Genomic DNA, 19,324 nt, shown 5'->3' with positions numbered 1-19,324 from the left:
AACCAAATAACAAACAGTTAGGAGAAAACATTGCTGTTGTCCTCCCCACCAACTGTTTCTTTTTTTATTATATAACAGAAGTCATATTCATATTCCACAGTCAAGGCCAAATGCATGTAGCCTGCCTGAAATTCAGATTTGTGGCTTATAGATCACTTGTGAGGAGCTGTGCAAGAATAACACAATTGTATCTTTCTGTAAGAAAAGTCATTGGTTAGCCCTTCCTCCATACAAGAGCAGAGATTGCTGCCGCAAAGGTTCCATCACATTTTTGTGGTATGCCAGTGTTAGAAATGCAGGTCCCTTTGCAGGGTCAACCAGAAGATATTTTCTAACCAAGCTGTTCAGAGATGCTATCACAGACCTCTGGAGCAAGTGGGACCTGAACCAAGGTCTCCTGGTTCAGAGGCAGCAATATTACTGCTGCACCACAAAAGCCTCAGGTCAACCAGAATATCTCCAGATTTTATTAAAAGCAGGTGATGTTTCTTGGAGATTGCATTTAGCAAAAGTAATTTTAAAAACCAGTAAAATGAGTGACTAATAGATGGAAACCAAATACTATGGGACATTTGGTGATCAGAAGAAAAAGTTTATTCAGTTGCATGTACAAACACCTCTGGATATAATAAAAACCTACAAAAATAACATGAGGGCTCTTGCGGCTCAACAACAGTGTACCTATCTATGATGCAAGGTGATACCTGGGTGCAAGTCTCAGGTGTTACAGAGGCGTGTAGTAAAATCTTTGAACAAGTTATTTTAAGAAAAAAAGACGTGGGCCCTTTTTGGATGACTGGTCAATTTTCTGATGGGTTATTAAAATACCAACAAAATGATCAGGGTTCTTCCCCAGTGGTTAGCTCCTGGACAGAGAAAAGGATTCGGAATGGCAAGATGAAAACCTGGGTTTGTACTGAACTACGCATACATAATAAAATCCCTATAAATTTTAGCTAGTCTTTTGCTGCCTAATTCAACATATGGTTATTAATCTGCTAAAAAGTGTATTGGGTTTAGCTCAACTACAACCAATTCCCTAGGTAAATCTCTCAATTTGCACAATACTTTTCTTTAAAGCTGTAGGAGGAATTAAAAAGCCTGGATTATTTCATGTGACTGCAACTTAATTAAAATCAGTTTCTTTTACCTAACTACTTAACAATCTTTCAATCATGAGATAAGTTTCAATACCTTGGATAGTGCAAGGAAGCTGCAGCTGTGTATGATTTAGCATCACAGTGATGCTGCAATCTGAAGCAAGGTTTTGCATCCATCTGCATGGATGAAGTAGTCAGTCAAGGCGGCAAAGAAACTTGAATGAAGATGGACCATATCCACAGGAAAGGTAACATTTCATACGGTCACGGAGTCAGACAGCACAGAAACAGACCCTTTGGTCCAAAAAAATCCATGCCGAACATAATCCTAAACTAAACTCCTGCCAGCTCCTGGCCCATAATCGTCCAAACCTTTCCTATTCAAGTACTTATTCAAATGTCTTTCAATGCTGTAATTGTACCCACATCCATCACTTCCTCAGGAAGTTGATTCCACACACGTTGATTTAGTTGTCAACCACATATCCAACAGAGCATGAACTCTGTTAATAGAAACGTGAGGGGCAGAATCTGTAACTCAGCAGTGTGCCATGGGATACTAGCACACCAACTTAGTGTACTTTGCCACCAAAGTAACTTTTCCCCACTTACTGGGGAAACTTACACATACTTTGATTTTTTTGATGGTAATGCCAAAACATTTAAAGTGAATTGATTCCTCTATGCATCTTCTCCATTTCTCAATGCAACATATGTTGAATTGGAACACACTTCAAAGAAACTGAGCCTTATTCATAATCCATACCTGACTTGTTTGCCCATCATCTGTTGGTTGGTACAAATCACTGATGGAAACAAATCTGGAACAGTAGATAAAGGACGAATTAGAGGTATAGGCTATTTAATTAGATAAAAATTCAGGAAATCAAAATGTAAATGTACGTGAAATAAAAACAAAGTGTTGGAAATACTCAGCATCCAGCATTTCTGCAGAGTATAAATGGAGTTAACCCTTCAGATCCATCTCTTTTCATCAGGACAGCATCAATTTTTATCAAATTGAACTAGAGATTAACGTTAGCACATAGCAAGTGGAAAGTGGACACTTCACAACTCCCAATATAAAACAGGACTAATTTTTTTCTGTGATCAATTCACCCGAGTTTCATGCTGGTCAATAAGAGACAGGGAAATAGGAAAAAATCTGAAGACATTTCTTTCAATTACTTCCAACCAAGTCTCTGTATGATAAACGCAAGGGAGAGAGAGGGAGGAAGAGAAGGCAATATTGATGGGGCTGAATGAAAGGCAAAAGGAAGCTCACAGAGAACAAAAAAACAAAAAGAAAATTACAGCACAGGAACACACCCTTTGGCCCTGTAAGCCTGTGCCAATCCAGATTCATTATCGAAACCTGTCCCCTATTCTTTAAGGGTCTGTATTCCTCTGCTCCCTGCCCACTCTCATAGCTGTCTAGATACGTCTCAAATGAAACTATACTGCCTGCCTCTAACACCTCCACTGGCAACGAGTTTCAGGCACCTTCCACCCTCTGCGTAAAGGACTTTCCAGGCATATGTCAAACTTTCCTCCTCTCACTTGAACTCGTGACCCTAGTAATTGAGTCCCCCACTCTGTCTATACCTTTCATTATTTTGTAGACCTCAATCAGGTCCCCCCTAAACTTCAGTCTTTCTAATGAAAATAATCCTAACCTACTCAACCTCTCTTCATAGCTAGTGCCCTCCATACCAGACAACATCCTGGGCTGCACCCTCTCCAAAGCATCCACATCCTTCTGGTAATGTGACGAACAGAACCGCACGCAGTATTCCAAATGTGGCCAAACCAAAGTCCTATACAACTATAGCATGGCTGCCAACTCTTGTATTCAATACTCCATCTGATGAATGAAAGCATGCAGCATGCCTTCCTGATCACTATCGACTCGTGTTGCCACCTTCAGGATACAGTGGGCCTGAATGCCCAGATCTCTCTGTAATCAATTTTCCCCAGGGCTTTTGCCATATAGTTTGCTGTGGAATTTGATCTTCCAAAATACGTCACCTTGCATTTGCCCAGATTGAACTCCATCTGCTATTTCTCTGCCCCAACTCTCCAATCTATATTCTAAACACCAGCTTAAAGGTAAGTAGGACTTATAGCACAGAGACAGGCTGTGTAATTCTACAAAAGTAAGATCTATCCTTGTATTAAATTAAAAAGATATAAAAATGTTCCAGGAAATGCCTTACGATTTGTCAATAGGATCCAGAAGTTCTAGCGCTGGCTGAACCTCCTTTTCAGGATTGTTGGTCTCCACGGTAGTGCTGACAATAGCAATGTACTTGCCTTCGGCTGCAACATTGTGTGCATATGACACGATGCAAACATAGATGTCTGAAAGAACAACTCATTGGTTCACATATTTGAAGAAAACCAACTCAATAAAATTACAGCATGACCACTATCGAACAACTATAGTGAGTCACTTCTCTTTTTGGATAACCTCTAATTCTGCTGTCGTACAATTTGCCATGGACTGTCAGCCTTATGACGTGCCCAAGCAGCCAATCCTCATTTGTGAGCATAGACACTGAGCAAGCGGTGGCTGCTCAAAAGTCATGAAGGTGGCATGAGTGGAAGGGTGGTGGTGCTCTCAACCAAATTCTAATGAGCACATGCTCAAACCAGAGCGATTGAAGAGATATCAGGAAGACTCCCCTTGGTTGCTTTTAGGCCCTCACAAGCTTCGGCCACACAATTCACTTGTGGAATTCGAGCCTACTGTGGTAGAGCTCTGTTACTTTATCTTGGTTAGGTGATTGGGTCTGTAATGACTGACTCAAGCATGTTGTTATTTGGCCCATTGTTGAAGATAGTTCACAGCCTCACTACCATATTGCACAATATATTGCATCAATGGAACCGTTGGTGTACTTTTAGCAGTGTTAATACTTGTGTAAGAGGCATCCAAGATGCCCAGAGATCTCGTTGATCTACAATTCCCTCTCATGTTATGCAATTTGCTTAAAATATCACACACTACCTGACTTTCTGTTGACCTGCATCTGTGGAATGATAATCTGGCAGGAGTTACAGTTATTAGTGTTTTTGATCGGATGACTGAGGATACAGATGACTCTTATGACCTTGCCAACCTTCTTCACCAGATTGGAGACGTAGCTGGGGTCACAGATCAGCTGCTTGCAACGAGCGGTCTGTAAAAGAGAACAAAAGTTCAAGATTCATACCAATTATTTCCGAGTTAGGAGTCCAAAACTAAAGCTTTTGAATCAGTATTCACAATAAAAGTCAGTCATCACAGAAAAAAAAAACAAAAAAGAGAAACAAAACAAAAAAAAGAACAAATTTGAGAGAATGATCACGTTCCTCCAGTACTTTTCGTACCAACACCTGAAATGAACGTAAACAGTAATTTCCTGAAAAGGAGGGACAAATGGAACAACGGATTACTTAACACAGAAACAGAACACTACAAAATGAGGGAGTGAAATACTGTCGATGCTGAAATTCAGAAACAAAATACTCAACAAATACTCAACAGGCAGCATTGAGAGGAGGGAAAACAGAGAACCAAAAATTTCACATTAATGACCTTTCATTAGAACTGGGATAAATTCGAAAACACAATAGATTCTGAAGGCTACGTTTGTGGCCAATGCTACAGTTAGGTGGAGCACAACACCCAACTTTGCACAAAATTGTAACAATTGGTGACCACCTCGTAATATTAATAATGTCTTCATATTACTTGAAAACTCAACAATAACACACATTGTGAAAAATCTCCTTCCTGGTGCATATTAGCAGAAAACAAATGAAACAAAAAGCTGATTTGCTATCAGGTGAGCAAAGTTAAGGAAAAGGTGCTGGAGTGCATAGCCTGTGGATGAACAGTCTCAGTGCTCAGTGTAAGATCTTGGTCTGACAACTGGATATCCAAATTAATCTTGTCAGATACCTCATCAGATTACACTTTTCATTTCGATACTGCAAGAATTGGAAGTTTTTTGTTCATTTATTCGTAATACTGCTCTAGGCATAGTTAAGTGTTTTGAAAACTTCCTTCTGACAAGCAGTTTGTTAACTCAGTACACCAGTTGCCTGAAGATACAGTAATGGGAGTACATGCTTTCCATAATGGTTTCAGTTTTAGTTCAATGCTTGGTTCAGAACTTGGGTAAAAAAAGAACACTCTTTCCCACTAATGTCGCTGTGCAGATGGATCATGGTGTAATTTTTAATGTCATAGGCCCATCTCCTCCATGAGCAACAAACACTCCAGCCAGTTACCGTCAACTAGAAACTGAACTGGACTAGCCCAAAGACAACTGTGGCTACAAAAACAATCAGAGGCTAAGAATCCTTCAGTGAGTACCTCACTCCCAAAAGCCTATCCACGTTCGACAAGGCACAAGTCAGCAATGTGGCTGAATACTCCACACTGTTCTGGAACAGTGCAGCTCCAACAGCACTCTTGAAGCTTAACAGCATCTAGGACAGATTAGTCACTTGATTGGCACCACATCCACAAACATTCCATTGCCTTCACTGCTGACATTCAGTTGCTGCAACTTGTGCTACTTACAAGATGTACTGCAGAAATTCACCAATGCTCCTTAGACAGTTCCCATGACCATCACCACGTACAAAAACAAGTACATTGGGGAACACCACCAATTGCAAGTTTCTCTCCAAACCACTCACTACCCTGACTTGGAAACATTGCCATTTCTTCACTGGATCAAAATCTCTCCCTGATGGCATTGTAAGTCTACCCACAGCAACCCAGCTGGTGATGCCATATTCCACAAACGAACAACCGACAAAAAAGTGAAAAAAGGGAGATGGTGAAAATAAAATGAAATAGAAGGGCCATGACAGAAATAGAAGGACCTAACCCTAACCCATGGGCGGCACAGTGGTTAGCATTGCTGCCTTACAGCGCCAGAGACCAGAGTTCATTTCCTGCCTCAGGCGACTGACTGTGTGGAGTTTGCCCGTAGTGTTAGGTGCAGGGGTAATGTAGGGGAATGGGTCGGTGTGGACTTGTTGGGCCGAAGGGCCTGTTTCCACACTAAGTAATCTAATCTAGTAAATGACAAAAAAAAAGTGTTTGTTGTGCACAGCCAAAAGAAAGTGGTTTGAGGAGAAGTAATTAAATAAAAAAATGTGTTAAAGGGTTCCATTCTGGAGTCCATTCACAAGTCAGCCAGTACTTAAGTCGGAACACAAGTGCAGGACAATGAAAGTAACCACTCGTAAACGTGAGAAAATATTTGTATTTCAGGTCTTCAAAATTACAGTCACGTGTGGGATTGTGTTCCTAAGTACAAGCATTCTTAAGTCAAGGACTCCTGTATGCTTTAAATTGCATCAACTCTGAGCTGACGAAAGACAATCACAATTTTTTTTGTATCGAGACACTTATTTCAAACCTCAATTCATGTATTACTCCAAATTGATTTTTTCTTTTGCCTGAATGTAATTAGAATTTATAGCAGAACTACAGGCCTTTATAGGAGAAAGTGAGGTCTGCAGATGCTGGAGATCAGAGCTGAAAATGTGTTGCTGGAAAAGCACAGCAGGTCAGGCAGCATCCAGGGAACAGGAGAATCGATGTTTCGGGCATAAGCCCTTCTTCAGGAATGAGGCCTCATTCCTGAAGAAGGGCTTATGCCCGAAACGTCGATTCTCCTGTTCCCTGGATGATGCCTGACCTGCTGCGCTTTTCCAGCAACACATTTTCAGCCACAGGCCTTTATACCAAAGGTTTTATCAGTGTTGCTGCCATGTATGAGTTTCCAGCCGCAATTTCATTTAACCCTGCCTGTATATCTTAGCCCCATGTTCTTTAGTTCCCTTTCAAGGATCCATGCTACTGTAGAAAATTAGGCTAATCAGATTGGGCAAAGATTGACGGGAGGGAAAATAAACAGACTTTCATTTATATACAAGAAGGTATCTACATCCTTCAGGGTACCCTAAGTACCCCTCAGCAAAGGAAGCATCGAGACTGTCATAACACAGGACTCCAAGAAATAAAAACAGACCAAATCGGGTTGAATGGACTGTTTTTGTTTTGTGATTTACGTACTTGCCTCAACTACTCTACATAGTTCCACATTCATAAAGCAGTTTTTCCCCTCAAATTCCTTATTAGATTTATTACTGATAACATAAGTTCTAAAAACTGCTCATACAGCTTCACGCCACAAAGAGCCAACTTACCTCCCCTTCAGACTTGACACCCACAACACGTCCCTTCTCATACACAATTTCATCCACTGGCTTGTTAAGCATGTAAGTGCCTCCATAAATAGCACTAAGTCTGGAAAATACAGAGAAACAAAAACATCGGAATTCAGTTTGAGAAACAGCTCATTAGTGTTATCTAACAGATAGAGTACAAACACTGACATCCTAATAATGTCTCAGGACGTTACACCATCACTGGCATCAAATGGTACCCAAGATGAATTTTGCCTGACCATTTGATGTTCAGACATATCTAGACAGATTAACAGCATGGAAATTTCCAAATTCTGACTTCCTCTTATGAGTTGCAATAGAAACCATCTTGGACAGTTTTGTCTCAGGCATGACTAGGCTCAGAATTCCCAACACACATTTGATTGTACCAAGTTAATAATTGATGATTTGATTTCCTCAAAATATATGTACCATACTTTCAGAGAGAATATCCAAAAGATGGACTTGAATAGCATTGTTACGGAGAATGGAGAACATTCTTAAATCAATAAAGTTTTGTTACCGTATACCCAGCACCAACAACAGATTTCCTAAGTGCAAGAGCTGCTCCAAACTGCAGCAGGAAAGAAATAACACCATAAAAAAAAGTTGAATAAATATGAATAAGCTTATGATTTAAAATAAAACAAGTGAATTTCACACTGGTTTTAATGATGGCCAGTCTGACCAAACTCATTTGGCCACCAATGATGCTGTGGGTTGGAAGTTCCATCTAAATGTCAGAAATATGGAACTGTAAGGAGGAATTACTGTCACAGCACAATGATGCTCAGATTTATAACTGTCAACAACCTGGATTGAGAAATTAATTCCACAATTTTGTACTGCGCTTACCTAGCAAAGCCTTGTGGCAGCTCTCCAAGCCCATAGAGTGGGTAAAGATAGGGACTCTTGCTGTACCGTGCCAATGATTCACTGTACAGTTTAATGCGATTGATGGTATCCAGACATGGTTGGTCCAAGTAACTGGAATCAAAATGGCAGATGGTAACAACTTCACAAAACAAAATTCCATCAGCCTGCTTTTAAAAAAAAAAGACAACAAACATGAACTCTTAGGCAAAAGCAATACACAGGTGAGATACCAATAGATCAGAAGGATTCAAAGCATGGTCTCTGGTCACTGCAGAATTAGTAAGTACACCTTAGTCAAATTTTGTTGATTGGTGGTTAAGGGACAATGCTGCAATACATTAGAACTTCCCATTCTACAATGTTACCTAACCTTCCATAACCATCTGAATAGGGTGGTGGGGCCTCAACGTAATGTCTTTTCAGTAGAAAGTACATTTAATAATACAATACTGCTGCCAGTAAGTCATGAAGAGACTTAGCCTACGTGGTGTTAAACTTCTTGGTATAGAGCTCAGCTAGCCTTCTTATTCAGCAGAATGTACATCAGTATCAAATCGCAATAATGAACACCACCCCATCATTACCAACAGACTCAACTACAGTGAAACATTTGGCTGGTTGGCATCCTCCATTATACCTGTACTAAATCTCTGGTAGAAGTCAGTTCCCTTGGATTTAACTTAGCAATCAGCAACTGGCAGAGGCTTGAAGCAAGTTGTTGGCTGAGGACATTTAGAAAAAAAAAACTAAGAAAAACAGCAAACATAACAGGATAATTACCATCTTAAGGCAGACGTTGATACAGATTCTTATTAGGCAAAACATTATCCAAGGTTATGGTGGGATACAGGGGCAAACTAGAAGGGCTGAATGGTTTAACTCTGCTCCTATTTTATATGCTTTGAATGAACAGTGGTGGTCATTGCATGTATCTGACCAAATCCTGTCTAAAAGTTGTACAATGTCTTATCCATAAGACAGCAACCTTGATGGTGAACACTTGCTTTATACCACACCCAAGTGTTCACTCTGTCTTCCCAATAAAGCACCTGCCGAACACTGGTCAATGATGATAGCTTATTAAAATAGTTACCACAAACAAATAAAGGAACATAAATAGGCCTTTCAGCTTCAAGTATGTTCCTCCATTTGATAAGACAATGATCAATTTGATTGTAACTGTTCTCCTTGAATTCCATTCCTTTTCATTATCCAGTTCTAGTTTAAAAACTTTTCAGACTCTGTCACAGCAGTCCCTTTGGCAAACCACTTAAAGTTTAAATAACCTGTGAGGGAAACGAAGCCTTTTCTTTTTGTTAATACCTGCTTGAACACGAGAATTTATGGAAACAATTTCTTGTTTGTCTACTCACTCACAACTTTCCATAATGTTCAAAAGCTATTTTTAAAAGCATCCCTTAACATGCTTTGTTTCACTGATGCTTCAACATTGAGCACCACACTAACGTTTTTAAGCTAGAAGAATACTGCTGAACAGTACAAACAGAATGAGTGACAGCAAGTATTATTTGCACTCAGTCTCACTTCAGTTGTTTTCTTATTCAAGAGCTTGGTTACACTTTGAATAAAACAGTTCCTAAATATTTCCTTTGACTCCAAACTTTATTTTAAATTGTCTCCAGTGGTTTTCGTACATCTCAGCCTATAACGAACCATGAGTGTGGACCAATTTGAAAAAACTGACTTAAAGACTAAATTTCCTCTAATCCATCCGTATCCAAACAGTCATGTACATTGTTTCATTGCACACTGTTTGCACGATTCCTGCCCCATTCTCCTATCACCCTTATGATCACTGGACAAGTGGTTCCCAATATTGATTTTAAAATTCTCATCCTGTTTTTCAAAGCTCTCCACTGCCTTGGTCTTACCCATCTTTTCCAATCCCACAATCTTCTGAGATACCTGCACTCCTCTCATTCTAGTCAATTTGGCAAGAAGAATGGAAAAGCAACATTTTATTTAAATGAAGAAAGATTGCAAATGAATTGTAAATTTTGCATGCAGGTACAATAGTGATTAGGAAAGATAATGGAATACTGTCACTTATCAAAAGCGAAATGGAATATTAAAAAAAGGTAGCAAAGTTATGTTGCAATTATATAGGGCACTGGTGAGACCAGTCTACAGTACAATGTACAGTTCCAGTCTCATGTTGCAATGGGACAAAATTGTATTTGTAGTTCAGGGAAGGTTTATTTAATTAATGCAGGGACAAATTTAAGGGAAAAGGCTTGGGTTGGTTGAGTCTATGTCTATGTCTATGGGAATTGAAAAAGTGAGAGGTATCTTCTGGAGAGATAGAAGATCCTGAGGAAACTTGTTACTTAAATACTGAAAATGGCCTCCCCTCACAGGAGAGAGACTGCCAAACAGAATTTAAAAGCAAAGGGAGAGGAGAAGTCTAAGAGTTGAGTCTGTGGAATTATTTTATCCAAAGAGCAGTGAAGGCAGTTATTAAAAGCAGAGTTAAATACATTATTTGCAGGAGAAGGGACTCAAAAAAAGGTAGAGTTGGGTTGAAAGGAAAAAGAAACACTTCCCAATTCATACATTCAGTCCCTTTCCAAATAGAACTGATTCATCGTTGATGATCATATCTTTCAGCTGCCTGGGCCCCATGCTCTGAAATTGCCTCTCTACCTGACTTTCCTCCTTTAAGGCATTCCTTAAAACCTAGATCTTTGACCAAAATTTCAACCCAGTAGCTTGTGGCTCAGTATCATTTATACTTCATTTTATAATGTCCCTATGATGGTTGATAATATTAAAAAGGCACTATATAAATACAAGCTTGCTATTGTTGCACATTGTAGCTTAAAAAAGGGCGTAAAAGTCAAATGTTAACATACTCATCTGTTCTATACAGAGCCAAAGCATGTCCTGTGAAATCAATGACCTCTTGTCCAAGGTCAAATTTCTTGTAGACCTCTCGCATGGTCGTCTTTCTCGGTTCAACACCTTGGTTTGTTTTCGGGTCATGCTCATCAAAACCGACAACAAACATTAAAAATTTTCGAAAACGGCGTTTTTCAAACATGCCCATCAGATCTAAAAAAAAGGGAAAAATAAATAAATATTTACTACCACAATGGAGAGTTGAACTTTCTTATTTCCTTCTGCAAGGTCGCAATGTTTGACATCATGCTCCCCTTCATCAACTTGACACTTTTGGCTGAAGGATCTTTCACCAGCCCATTTAAAGCTCATCATTTTAAATTACTGGCCACATCATCGTGCCTATATGTAACTGCTGCAGTAATCTAAGATTTAACTGCTTGGCACCTGTAATATGCTGCTAGCCATTTGGGTAAACACATTAAAAGCAGAAAAACGGTGCCGCGAAGTAATCAAATAACACACCTCTAAAATCATTTCACAGATACATCAGAACATGAATGCACTGCAGAAAGATGAAAGGATATCATATCACAACAATTCATGGCTTCTATAAGTTTAATTAAGAACTCGAGTCACGCCTGAATTTTCAAAATATAGAAAATAGGACAAAGTCAGTCAATCTGTAAATCGAGTCTGCTCCACCATTTGTGATGCTCATGGCTTATTATCCAACTCAATAGCCTGTTCTGCCCACTGTCCATCATCCAAACCCCTTGTAGATATCTCAAGGAGCTGGCTTGGACCCTAACTCCTACACTATTTAAAAGGAAAGTGCAAGGTGCTGTCTTCCAGATGCAATTCAATTGGTCAAACTACTCTCAGCTTTAAGCAAAACATATTTATTCTTACCCCAGTTAAAACACAAACAAATGAAGGATTGGAATAAATCGAACACTATTGAAAAATGATAGATTATGTAACTACTAACAGCAGCTGTTCCAGTATTTCAACATCCCATGAACAACAAGAGCAAGAGCCAGCTTCCAGTCAACTTCAAAAACTCAATAACTGTTGAGAGCTAAACTAAAACCCTGATTCTGTGGGAGCCTGACATCACCCATTCTCGCTGCTTCTAGTGCTCCAACTTTGAAAAACATCCAAGGCATCACAAGCTGCTGACTTGATTGACTTGGAACAGACCACTCACCGCCTCTGTCTCAACCTCTCCATTAAAAACAACCAGGACAAAACATACCACTTAAAAGCCAGAGTTTCATCCCAAATCTCTCCTCATACATCTTGCCATCCCATGGATCACGCTGGTAAATTTTTACTACATTACCTCAATTGCAAGAACATTCTACCTCAAAACTGCACACAATATTCCATCAGTGATCTCACCAAGGCCATGTAGAATTACAGCAATACATCCCTACACGAATACTCAAATCCTCTTGCTATAAAGCCCACATACCACTTGCTCTAGAGTACCTGCTGCACATTCAGTGGCTGATACACGAGGACACCCAGGGCTGGTTGCACATTCCCCTCACTTAACCTATAGCCATTCGAATAATCATCTACCTTCCAGTCTTTGTTCCCAAAAGTGGATAAACTTACATTTATTCAAATTACACTGCATCTGCCATGCATTTTCCCAGTCGCTTAGCAAAACAAATTAAGTTACATACTGCTCACATTCCACCCACCTTTACATCATCTCCCAAAATTTGAGATAAAACATTTAGCTCCCTTTTCTCAATTGTTAGTATGAATAGCTCAGGTCATAGCACTGATCCTGCAGTAGCCAACTCGTCACTGCTTGCCATACAAAAACGAAATGATTTATTCCTGCTGTTGCCTCTGTGCCAGTTTTCTATCCATCTCAATATACTACTTCCAATCCCAGGAGTTTCAATTTTACACATCAATCTCATTGTGGGAGATTCAAAAGCTTTTGGAAAGTTCAAATAAACCACATCTACTGGCTCCTCCTCATCAACTCTAAGTTATACACCCTTGAAGGATTTCAGTCGATTCGTCAAGCATGATTTCCGTTTTGTACATCCATGCTGACTCTATCTGATCCTACCACTGCTTTCCAAGTGCTTAGGTAATGAATCTCTTCTCATGGAGTTTAGCATTTTCCTCACTAGAGTTTTGATCAGTTCTTGGTTACCGGCCATTCCAAGTGAATTCCTTCAATTTGCATAATATCAAAAAATGCTGGAGCAAGTTTTATAGTCATCGAACTTGACAGCAGGTCAATCATCCCAGAATTAAAGGAAAACACTTTGCAAGGTCTGATCAATGTTTTAATGTGAACAATGTTTTAATCTCCACAGACGTTGCCAGACCAGTAGCAGCCAGCATCTGCTGTTTTTGCTTTTGCATTTGTGACACACTGTGCAATTATATTTTTTGTAAAGAAAGTCAACAAGTCTTTAAAATCTACACAAAAAGCTTATAAGAGGCTCCCAATGTTGCATAGACTGCAGCTATCTTAGGACACAGAGACCAGATTGTACTTAGCACAGGAAGAAATCACATGAGAGCTTCTGAAGTTGAAATGACCATTTCCAAATGATAAACAGAAACTCCTTCACAATTGTCTTTCCTGGATATGTGTTTAGCTTTTTCTATCTCACCACAACATGGCAATGAAAACCTTGCAAGATAAATGGCCAAGACAGTTAATTATCTTAACATAAAGATAACGGATGGTCTGCACCCCAGGCAGAGACCAAGCTAACACCCATTATGGAATATGATCAGACGGTTCTGGGATAGCAACCGTTTTAAGTTTTGATCTGAACAAGTACCTTTCTATGAGAAACCAGCTTGTGAACAGAAATAGAGCTACTGCTTCTCAACAGGGAGACAGGGAGAAGCAAACCAGCTAAAAGACTGCTGCTTTGAAACAGGCTACCTAGAGTCACAACCTGCAGTTCAGTGCCAGAGTGAAATGCCCTCCAAGGACCTATTTTGCACTGTTCACCTGTGGAAGCAACCCCAAATACTCAACTACTGAAGCCATCACAGCAGCTAACCCAAGCCCTTCACTCCAGAAAGTCAATGTTTAACCAAGTCAGGAACAATTAAGAGACCAATCTCAGACTCAATTTCATGTGAAGCATTTATCCTTACTTAACAAACTGAAATAACTTTGTGCAACACTTTTGTAAATCACCTTGTTCAAAGATGGTGCTGCTTTTTAATCAATTGTGACACTGAAACAAAGGAGCTCAACAAGCTATTCAAATTCAGAGTTCACGGAAAACCTTGAGGACACATCTGGTGAAGTCATGACACTTATTTATGTGGATGCTTTTAAATAATCAGATGGAGATCTGATTTGCAACATATTCCGCGAATATTCTGCCTTTCCCCAAGGACAAAAACAGTAAAAAGTCAGCATTCTGCTGGTATTGAAATTCTGGTTAAATTGCATCATCTCCCTCTCTTATTTTCTCACATGTTTGTTTTCCTAATGTCCTTTATGATCAATTTGCTGTTTACTCAAGATTGATGCTACCGACTTCCACCTCCCTTCTGCATCATTGCTGTCCTCAACTACAGAGATGGCTTTCTCATAAGTTAGTCAATGTTAAAAGAAAACCTTGAGAAACCTATTTGTGCTCATTTTTCTGCGTGACAGTTAAAACACAACAAAGTTGTAATTTAGATAGCAGTAGCTGGAGCCAAGTATAACAGTCAGGTAGAACGATCCTGAAGGTGACCACAAAACTAGAAAAAAAAAACTGATCAAAATATAAAATTGACTTGCAGGACAAAACAAAAAACGTCCTATAATTTTTCAAAATTGAGAATGTCTCACAAAAAAAAAACTTAACCCCATCATCAGAAAGCATCCTTCTTCCTATTGCACCAAATGGGTACAGGATTTTTTGGATGTAGGTTTGCTCACTGAGCTGAAAGGTTCATCGTCAGATGTTTTGTTACCCTACTAGGTAACATCTTCAGTGGGCCTCAGGTGAAGCAATGCTGAAAGTTCCTGCTTTCCGTTTATATGTTTGGGTTTCTTGGAGTTGATGTTATTGCTTGTGATGTCACTTCCGGTTCCTTTTCTCAGGGGGTGGTAGATGGGGTCTAACTATGTGTTTGTTGATAGATCTACCACCCCCTGAGAAAAGGAACAGGAGGTGGCATCACCCCAGAGAAACCCAAACATATAAATCTAAAGCAGGAATTTTCAGCATTGCTTCGCCTCAGGCCCACTGAAGAGGTTATCTAGTAGTGTAATGAAACGTCTGACAATGAACCTTCCAGCTCAGCGAGCAAACCTATATCCAAACCCCAACCGGAGCTACAAATCCTCTCAAAACTCGCTGGATACGGGACCATTTAAAAACCTATAAATTGTTTTTTATCACTGATGTAAGCATTTAGTTATTGTCATTGGCTTAAGATTCATCTGTGTTTCAAAAGAAAAGGCTGAAGAGAAAAGTGATGGAGGAAAGAATTTTTAAAATTGATTATTCTTTGAAAGAGTGACAAACCGAGAAGTCAATTGAGAAGCTTGACACTAAAATGACAGAACACAACTCGTTCGCACAATTCAGAAACACCAGCCGAATTGACAATGCCTTTTCCATTTTCAAGAAATACTGGACTGATATGCAATTTCGAAGTTTGGTCATTTCTGCACCAGATTCTACCACAGTTAAAAAGACAAAAAGAAATCTTTCAAAAGCTCAGAAGTAATGCAGAATGTATGAAACAATAAATTATACAGAGGACCTCTATCCCTTATTATGGTTGATCTTGGGCTGCAACATAGACGTCACCAAACAGCAAAAAAAAATCTTCTCCACTCCAAGCTTAAAATGGCAGACAATAGAGTTTGGAAACCCCAAAATATTATTTCTTCACCTTTTAAATTTGCAAGTATTTCTAGGAAATTACCATGCAATACTTTCAGCACATTCTTACTTCCTCACTATTAATTCCACAGACTCTCTCAAGGACCAATGTTCATTTCAGTTATTTTTTCTTGTTGAAAAGACTTATAAAAACAGATAGGAGTTTCTACATTTCTAGCTAGTTTCTCTCATACTCTAATTTATCTTCTTTCCTTTGCAGGTTTTTAAATTCTGCCCAAACTTCTGGCCAGCAACTAAGCTTGGCAGTATTGTATGTTTTTCCCCTCAATTTAACATTATTGTTAACTTCTTTAGTTCACCACGTGATGCATCCTGAGTCTTTGTCTATTTCTGGATTGCATTTTTAAGAGTTTTTTTTAAAGAAAACAGTCAGTACATTCCTTTTGACCCAGCTCCGAATTTATTTTCCCATTCCACTTTAGAAAGTTTAGCTCATACCCTTGTAATTATCTAAGAAGAAGTTTCAAATACAAGTCTTAGACCCATTTTTCTTTACCCTCACAGAAAAATTGAAAATTCAAACACCATTGCCTTTACTGGGTGGTTATTAATTAATCCAGCCCCATTGCTCAATACCTAATCTGAATTGTCTGCTTTCTGGTTGGTTCTCGAACAATAACTCTAAAGGATTCATCACAGCATCTTTTTAAAATGTTCAAAAGGATGAAAAACAAAAATGTCTCAGACAGAATAAAATTTTAGTATTAAAATTTAAAAACAAAACAGTTAAGCTCTTTACTCACCAGAAGCTAAAGCTTCAGTCTCTGTAGATGGGACTTTATGAATTTTCCCTGCTTTGTAGACAAAACTTCCTTCGACCACCTTGAAGTCTAGGTAACGTGTAACTTCTGTGTAAAGCAGCATTTTAACGAGCTGGCCTGAGAAAACCACCATCAAAAACCCATGTAAAATATACAGAATTTCCCAATAGCACATTGAAAATAGACATCTGAATTCCACTGGAATGTTTTGGCAGTCAATTGATCAAAGGTGATACTTGTGGAACGAGTTGAGAAGAACCAAAAAGAAATCCATGGTCAGGCCCTGCCTTACTTCCATGCCTTGAAACAAGCTTTCCAATTAGTTTTACTGTCTACAAGGGCACAGTATGACTTATACCCTTTGGAACAGATGACATTTGTTAAATGCTGCTGTCATTATAGGCAACTCAATCTGATGAATTTAAGAATAAAAGGAAAAGCAGTTTTGTCTGTTTTCTGAGATTTTCCTTCCTGCTACACGTGACAAGACAGTTATTTGATTGACAACATGTTCATCACCTTGATATTAAGTACACCTTCCATGATTTATGTTACTAGCAGCTACACACCTTAGTTAAATAAACACATTCTTGTTAGGAACACCGCTAGAGTCAGAGAATGGTTACATATCAGTGAGGAGACTACCATTCCGTCCATCCTGCTCATGCAATTCCTTGCAAGAGCAGTTCAACTCATTCCACTAACTTTTCCTCATGCCCCTACAAATTGGAAACTTGCAATCATAAAGAGGATTGCTGGTACAAGCGATGCAGTACTTTCTACACTAAATTCCACATATTATGGTCAGCTGAAACAAAACAAAATGCTGGTACTTTTTGACTGCATCTTTCCAAAACAAATCTGTACAAACATAAACATAACGGGTGTTAATACCAAACATCTTGCAGTACTTTCAACCACTCTTAATGCACATCGTATACAAACACAGCCCAATCATGGATGCCAAATCAACATGTCCTTTACTGTATCACTGTGATGATGCTGCTCCTTTACAAGGTTATTTCGCCCTTTGTTTAAGCTCCCCTCCCCTAACCAACCCACACAAGTAAATCACTCGGGAGGTTCAACTGAGGAACCACTGCAACAGGAGACCTTTCTGCTCTTCAAATAGCATAGTGGGATCTTAAACATCCATCTGAACTGTCAAAGACGGGGTCTTGGGTCAACAATACAACCATAAAAGGCAACACCTCCCAGTACTGCACAGCAGTGACAACTTAATTATGGCTCACATTCCTGAGGCATTTGATCTCTGTCTCAAGTAAATGTTTAGCCAGCTCAGAATGCTACTAGCAATTGGCTAAGTTAACATGTCCATTATTTTGCCTTGTAGTTGGAATGTATTTTGAAATTCCAGTTCTAATTTTCCATTTTCACATGATAAAATGGAATATGCTATTCATTACCATTTGCCATAAGGAATTTGGGTATCAGATCTACATTCCAGTCCCTGCCTCTTCCCATAGATTCTGGAGGGTTTCCGGCAACCTTGAACCTTTTAAACAGCTGAAAGTAAAAGCAAAACATATTTAGCTTCATTTTGTCAGGTAATTTATTAAAAACAAAGTAGACATTGTAGTGTTTTTGCTCATTTTTTGAGGGCTGCAATCTCAAATTGAGATTCACTTCACCATATTAAATAATGCATCACTTTTCAAAACCTCAGACCTTCCCAAGTGCCTTCCCAAAATTCTTCTATTGCAATAAACAACCAAATGTAAATTGTTCCACTGCATATTTCTTGAAAAAAGTCAAGGCACTTTCAAATCAAATGGCAGAGAACAATAATAAAATTGCTTTGAGAGCTATTATAGTATTACCTGTTCTATTTGCCCGAATCCATTCTCATTAAATTTCCTTTATGTATTAAGAATTTAACCTCAATACCTGGTAATAATCTATAGCTGGATGCAACTTATTTACACCAATCTACAGTTGAGTTGATGATTGAATGGGTATTTGGAATAATCCTATATTAGGAGTTCACCCTGAAGAATCTATGGATAAGGTCATCATGTGGCTAAGCCAGGAAGGTTTCCCTTCCTGTTCTATATGGACTTAGTAGTTAGCTAATCTCAGTCAGCCAGATCATGTCTCAATTTCATTTAGACATTGTCTGCTTTATTCTTCAAGGCAGAAGAAACAATTAGTAGAAACACAAACAAAAAAAAGTGTACTTCATTTTAAAAAAAATTGTAACAGGTTGCGATCAATGAATTCATTACATGCACTTCACTGACAATGGGATCCATTACATGAATAATGGCCACCCACAGGCCAACGAAAAAAAAAGAATACCTCCTGTCTGTTCTCAACAAAATCTACACAAAAATTCAGCCGGAAGCCGGAGCAGAAGAAACAGGAGTAAGCCATTTGGCCCACTGAGCCTGTTCAGTCATTCAAGAAAATTACAGCTAACATGGCTGGGCTTTCAATTCCATTTTCCTTCCTGACCCCAAGTCCACTTAAATCAAAAATCTGTCTTTTGAAAATATTTAAAGGGTGTAAATCTGTATTACTCTGTGGAACTAACAATTCAGAAGTTCTCTCTTATCTGTCATTC

General features: G+C 39.0%; 1 protein-coding gene across 1 annotated transcript in view; it reads right to left on the bottom strand.

Annotated features, from left to right (window-relative positions):
- The window catches only part of LOC122558830 (rab GDP dissociation inhibitor alpha), a 53,336-nt gene that overhangs the window by 6,476 nt on the left and 27,536 nt on the right, over nt 1-19,324 (bottom strand). The window contains exons 3-10 of the mRNA XM_043707642.2: nt 18,168-18,267; nt 16,723-16,857; nt 11,087-11,285; nt 8,193-8,324; nt 7,317-7,416; nt 4,111-4,282; nt 3,317-3,461; nt 1,867-1,921 (exon numbers count right to left, since the gene is read on the bottom strand). Of these exons, the coding sequence (XP_043563577.2) occupies nt 1,867-1,921; nt 3,317-3,461; nt 4,111-4,282; nt 7,317-7,416; nt 8,193-8,324; nt 11,087-11,285; nt 16,723-16,857; nt 18,168-18,267 (1,038 nt within the window). The remainder of the gene's footprint in view (nt 1-1,866; nt 1,922-3,316; nt 3,462-4,110; nt 4,283-7,316; nt 7,417-8,192; nt 8,325-11,086; nt 11,286-16,722; nt 16,858-18,167; nt 18,268-19,324) is intronic.

This window comes from Chiloscyllium plagiosum, unplaced genomic scaffold (genome assembly GCF_037043375.1).
Source record: "Chiloscyllium plagiosum isolate Xiang-an unplaced genomic scaffold, Cpla_swu_hap1 HiC_scaffold_14, whole genome shotgun sequence".
NCBI classification, from domain to species: Eukaryota; Metazoa; Chordata; class Chondrichthyes; order Orectolobiformes; family Hemiscylliidae; genus Chiloscyllium; species Chiloscyllium plagiosum.
Note: the sequence above shows the minus strand (reverse complement) of the source record. Positions and strands in the feature narration are given on the sequence as shown.